This window comes from Cynoglossus semilaevis, chromosome 11, assembly GCF_000523025.1.
Source record: "Cynoglossus semilaevis isolate Cse_v1.0 chromosome 11, Cse_v1.0, whole genome shotgun sequence".
NCBI lineage: Eukaryota > Metazoa > Chordata > Actinopteri > Pleuronectiformes > Cynoglossidae > Cynoglossus > Cynoglossus semilaevis.
Genome location: NC_024317.1, coordinates 16,314,191 through 16,320,329, shown reverse-complemented (window position 1 = coordinate 16,320,329; position 6,139 = coordinate 16,314,191). Strand labels below are relative to the sequence as shown.

Sequence of the window (6,139 nt, the reverse complement as noted above, 5' to 3'; positions counted from 1 at the left end):
GAAATGTTTTGGTCTTTACAGAAAAATACTGCAGCTTTTGTGATCAAAACTGTCATCCAGGGGAGACACTTGAAGTGACACGAAGAGTTATAAACAGGTTGCTATCTGCGCTACTAAACGTATAAATGCTTGTCAACGGCAAGAGATATTAAATAAAATTTAGTTTACGTGAGTCCGGACATCAATCAATCCTGAGCGACAGATTTATGCATCATACCCAACTGTAGTGTGCAGTTACCTAAACAAATCAGTTTCCTCTCAGGGCTGCACTGTAAGTCAAACCGTGTGGTCTGCACCGTGGTGTGGGCCGCAGGTCATTAGGCATTCGGCTGTTCATTTTCCTGCTACGGCTGATGTGTCAGCTGGACCTGATGGATCAAGGAGATAAATCAATAGCCTCACAAGCCAAATTACCCATGCATATTTACAAGGAAGTGAAGGTTGCAAACAAGCGAAAGGTCAGAGTCGTCAGGCAGACATTGTGAATGTTTAATATTGTGGCCTTTAAGATTCTCACAGACCTGCATCACATGTGATCAATCCTACTGGAACATTACGGCCTATTTGTGAGAGTCACTCTCCGGAGGGTAACACATGGAGTCTCTCTGGTTAAATAAAACTTCCTTAACTACCGCCACCAGAACCACAGTCTGCAGTTTGGTCACTCTCATTGAACATTCATATAACAACACCTTCAGGATATTCCACACAGTCTTTAACACAGGCACAGTGAGAGGTTCAACAAGTAACATTCTTGAAGATTGAGAGTAAACAGAAAATGGGCATCTGTTGAAGTCAAAACAAGAATGGATGGGTAGTAGTTGACTGTGTTCTGTTGAACCAGAGAATCACCTGATCACCGTCCATGTCAGCAAAACATTTAGCCCCATACTAAACCAACACTTTTGTAATTTAGGAGTTGGACAAAATCTCTGGCATCAAGGCAAAAACTGAAAGCTGCTAAATGTGTGTGACCTCAGAGCCCATAGTTACAAGCAACACAATACAACGACTGACGCTGCATGGAAATGAAAGTCAGTGTTTGACCTAACAAAATATTAAAGTTCAGTATAGTAAAACTAGCATCACTCAGTAGGAAGTCACAACTCAACAAAGAAATGCCTTTGGAAAAGCTAATACTAGCTCATCGGCGTTAAATCACTTTGTGGAAAATCCTTCAATTGTATGTCAACACACAAATTTTAAATCAACAAATGCCAGTCTCTAACAGTCTTGTGTACTCCCAGTTGTCATCTGTAAGTTGCATCTAAGTTGGATATATTTTTCTTCTATCAGTTAGAATTTTCACCCAAGAAACCTGTACACCACCAGCATAACAGAGGGAAAGTAGAAAATGCAGTCAGGGGGCAGCTTCTGTGAAGAGCAACAGACCGCTATAAACGTTTAATGATCAATCAAAAATAAACAAGTGAGTATAGCTGTTTGTGTTATCTTTCTGCAAACCCTACTTGAACTATAACCTCGATATCGTCATCTATTTTCACTTGTTAACATGAAGCAACAAAACTGTACAAGTTCAGAGCGGAGTCAAATCACATGCACAAATTGCAATTCCCAAATTCACATCATTACAACAAACAACTTCCAATGTTACGCGGTCGAGCTTTGACAAATGGGCAGCGCAGAGGGCTCTGAAACACTGCATTGATTTTTCCTTTTTCTGCTGACGCTAGCATCCCCAGACTTACAGACCCCCGCTTTGAGAAGACGGGAATGATCAAGAAAATGTACAGCCACATCTGTGAGCCTCACTGCTTGTAAACACACGGCAAGGGTGAACTCGGAGCACATTCTTTACACTCTCTCTGACGCAGAACAAAATGCTCCACAAATCTAACTCCCCACAGGCAGAAATATGGTTTCACACATGGGCCAAACTGTACCTGCCCACCACTACCCCACCGTCACAGCTGGAGATCTACGGTGCTGCTTTTTAAAGTTTCTCCAGGCACCCACCCGGGAACGAGAGCAGGCACTTACTTGACTCAGGCCACGCTCTCTGCCTGTGACGCCTGCTCTGAAATGCAGCTTTTGAGGGATGATGAATTATGAACAGCTGTGTGCCCACTCTCATCATTTTTACATCTTTACATCTTTTTTCCTCTCGCTTGCTTCATTCTGCCAAAAGTGATGCAGGAGTGATGCATCCAAAGCTTTTCTTGACTTTAAAAACCTGCTGTTCTTTTTTTAAGTAAACAATTCAAACTTCCCCTGTCTTTCCCTGCTTTAACAATGAAACAAATACACAAATTACTCCAAATTCTTCATCAACTTCTGCTGATAATTCCACAAAATGTCACATGGTACACAACCTACGTATATTTCCTGACTCATAACTCAACTTTTTTTAAACGCCCCAGTAGGGTATCATGCCATTCTGTTGGGTATGGTAAACTGTCAGGACAGTAAATCCTTACACAGGTAGGAGTGGTAGTATGGTTGGATCAACCCAGTGTGGAGGTGAAAATATTATAATCCACCACTTTGTGAGATCATTAAACTATTTTTTTAAAACTGGTTCTTAAGGAGTAGACAGAGACATGGATGCGGACGAAACTCTGACATACTGAATTTGGACTAATACTGCCAGTTAAAATACTGGATTATGCGTTGCACCAGAGTAGTGGGCGCATCTGTCAAAATATACACAGTGAAAAGGAAAAACAGACGGTTAATCTGGAAATACTGTTCATTTACACAAGAAGAATATACAGCATTGACATCACAGACTAACAAGTTCAACAAGCCCCTGATCTTATTCCTCATCCCTGGATCCATTCGTCATAGGTGTGGCTTCTAAACAATTCCACCATTCCTCTATTCTAGACTGTTTTCTCTCCTTGAGACCAGTGAGTTATCTACCAACTGCACACTGACAACAGCCTGGGAATAAAGCTCTGAGTAAAGACTACACAACTTTTAACATCCTTGCCAGGGAGAATTAACCTGCAGCACTCCGCTGGGGAAAACGCTTAGCTCTACATTTTCAAGGTTCTCCGTGTGTCTTTATCGCCACCTATAAACAGTAACGAAGTGATAGTGCAGAGTAGTGAAACATGAAACACAAAAACTGACCGGTCAAGACTGCACACAGGGAAAAACAATTGTCATGTGTTTGTTTCTTTTCTCTTAAATTTCCAGCGTATAATGAACTAGAGTGGATTTTTTTTTTTTTTTTTTTTTTTTGTGGTGTAGTGCAGTTTCCCTGGGTGAAACCACAGCAGTGGAGAGTTTGTGCAGAGACGCTGCAGCTTTGTTCACTCTGAGTCGCACTGGATTAGATTGATTACACTTGGCATGCACAATTCATTTGATTCCATTGTCCTCCCACTCCGCTGTTCCTGCATGTGTCAGAGTCCTGCATAATCTGTGTGTCCGTGTGGGCGGTGGGATGCATGTTGTGTGTTTTATGTTTGTTTTTCTTCGCCCCGAAAGCTTCATCGTGGGATTGTCCTGGTACTTTCATCGACCTCTGGTCTTTAAGCTGTTTGTCATTTGACTGCTTGGTCTCTGTGGTAAATACTGAGGGAGATTAGCGTGTAAATAAGTAAATGCAGCTTATGTCTGAGATGTACTGTACAGTAAGGCGTTCAAAAATACTGTAGTAATGTGTAATGCTAGAACTGTCTGGACCTGTGGAAATTCAGGCACAGCATGTTTTACCATTGCACAGGCACAGAGGCATTAAGGGATGGCAAATTGTATTTTTTTCTTTACACAGTCAACACCTTGTATACATGCTCACAGCAAATCCATATACTTGCCATAGGATGGGCACTAAAGGAGTACACAACAACCTTTTTTTTGTGCAGCCAGAAAGGCATTAATAGTCTTTGAGCAGCACTATGGGAGAAGAATCATAATAAAGGTTCTCTCAATTTTTAATCTACATATTTGGCCTGTATGCCTGCTGCTGAACAATTTGTATGAATAAATGGGAAAAAAATGATTCAAAATAGCTTAAAGGTAATGTGGTAAGTTGATGAGTTAATTTATATGATAATTAAACCTGTCATTGTAAGGACGGTGTGGGAAGGGCCATAATTAACATTTCACTGTCTTTGACCGTCACTGTGTTGTTATATGTCCATGTTGTTAAAAATGCAGGTGTTTTCCTAAGTATGCATGTGTGTGTGTGCGTGTGTGTGTGTGTGTGTGTGAATGTGTTTATTTGCTCTTGTCATCTGTCTTTGTGCAGGGAAGTAACGTGATGGAGGACCTGGATCTCAGAGACATTGGGATCACGGATCCAGGACACAGAAAAAAGATCCTCCACGCTGCACGCAGTTTACCCAAGGTACTGAGTACACAGAGAAACAAGGAACATGTCTTTGGAAGTTTACTGTTACTGATAAAATGTTGAACATGGGCGGTTTCTTTGTTCCTGTTCTTCACATTATTCATGGCAGTATTGGGGCTACGTCTGCGTAGGTTCTCAGTCGAAGCAGTTACAGTAAAAGAAACCAAGACAGTCCATTTGTCTATTTAACTGCTTCAGACAGTGTTGAGGTGATAAATCCTTTTATTGATAACTTTGACCACTGGTGGTGTCATAAGTCACAGCACTGTCACTCATTCTAAAGGTCATTTATCTTGTTTAGTCCAGCAGGCCAAGGGAAAAAAAATCCCTTAGGAAAAAACTAACAACAACGCATTTATTTTAATAAAGTTCTATCTATCTACAATACTGCTGATAGAGAAACTATCAGTGGAGACAATTTATAAAATAGACATGAACTGTGGAACTAATCACTGAGATCATGAGTTTGTGAGATGCATAGAGATTCAGCAGTCTTACCGTGGTGCCAGGTTGGTGTGTCTTCTCCTGAGGTTCCCTCTTCTCTGCAGGTGAAGGCACTGGGCTGTGATGGCAGCACGTCTCTGGCCACCTGGCTGGACGGCCTTGGTCTGCATGAGTATCTGCCCAACTTCCTTTCAAGTGGCTACCGCACACTGGAGTGTGTGAAGAACCTGTGGGAACTGGAGATCATCAATGTAAGAGGCAACGACCTGCACAGTCGACCCAGTTCAGTTAAAGACAAAGAAGCACGTTCTGTCAATGATGCAGTAGTCGAAGTACTTCATATTATTATCCGGTTGAGTGTCTGTTTGTGTCAGGGTTCAAGTTAAGAGCCATTGAAACATGTACTGTTGAAACTTGACTCTGTTGAAGTACTCCTCAAAATGGGGTCATTTAAACTGAGCGGCACTGCTGTGTGTGGACACAGGTTGATGCAGTAGATACATTACTTGGTCGGATCATTATAGAAATATTTTTTCTTTGCCAGGTTTTCTTTGTTGTGTCCCACTGTTTGATGTTGCAGGACCTTTGACCTGTTGGAGTAGAGGTTGTAGTTGATATAAGCTACTGGGAGACACTGACCTTTACAAAATGTACCAAGAATCATGTATCTTTTTCAGGTACAGGTTCAGGTCCTAGTACCGATGGAGAGATGCAGCAGGAACAAGGTGCTGGTTCCTGCAGAGTCACAGAGTTGGGTTCAGGGTTCACTTGTACTGGGAATATGATGTGTGAGGTATCTATTGCAAAGAATTCTCTGTACCTTCTCTTTGTCAATAGTACTGCTGTCAAGCAGCCCCCCCTCTCCCACCCCCCGCCTTCCGCACTGTTCATTTTGAACAATGAAAGTAATGAATCTACACGTCAGTTCCATTCCCTTTAATTAAGCTAGGGGTATGGAGCTATCCCAACTTAAACAGCTCCATGTTCCTTAGGGGGTGCACGCCCTGCACTTTGGGAACCACCACAGTTAGGCATTGGTGCTCACCGCTTTTGAACAGATTATCTGCTGAGTCCAAACTAAATGTACATGTAATTCATTGTACAATAACATAAGACACTCCTGTGTAATTACAATCACTCCTAATCACAAACTGGTTCATAATGGTAATAGACATTCATTTAACTATGTAGTTTCTAGTAGTACATCCTTGTGTTGTGGTTGTGGTCACTACAAAGGCAGCTGCAGTAGCTGTGCTGTAACATACTGTAGTATATATGCAGTGTTTGAAGGATGGTGTCCAGCAGACTGATGCAGCACAGAGAGCTGGGAGGTGGTGGTGGTGGTGGTGGTGGTGGGGGGGGGGTTCTGTCAGG

The 6,139-nt window shown here is 42.1% G+C and overlaps 1 protein-coding gene across 7 annotated transcripts in view; it reads left to right on the top strand.

The window, feature by feature from the left end:
- anks1ab (ankyrin repeat and sterile alpha motif domain containing 1Ab) overlaps positions 1-6,139 on the top strand; it is a 41,211-nt gene that overhangs the window by 24,268 nt on the left and 10,804 nt on the right. For all 7 annotated transcript variants that reach the window (XR_001760768.2, XR_003051186.1, XM_025060417.1 and 4 more), the window contains exons 4-5: positions 4,220-4,318; positions 4,870-5,016. Coding sequence is in view for 5 of the 7 variants with exons in the window: in XM_025060417.1 (XP_024916185.1) it covers positions 4,220-4,318; positions 4,870-5,016 (246 nt within the window). In the remaining 2 variants the exon portion in view is untranslated. The remainder of the gene's footprint in view (positions 1-4,219; positions 4,319-4,869; positions 5,017-6,139) is intronic.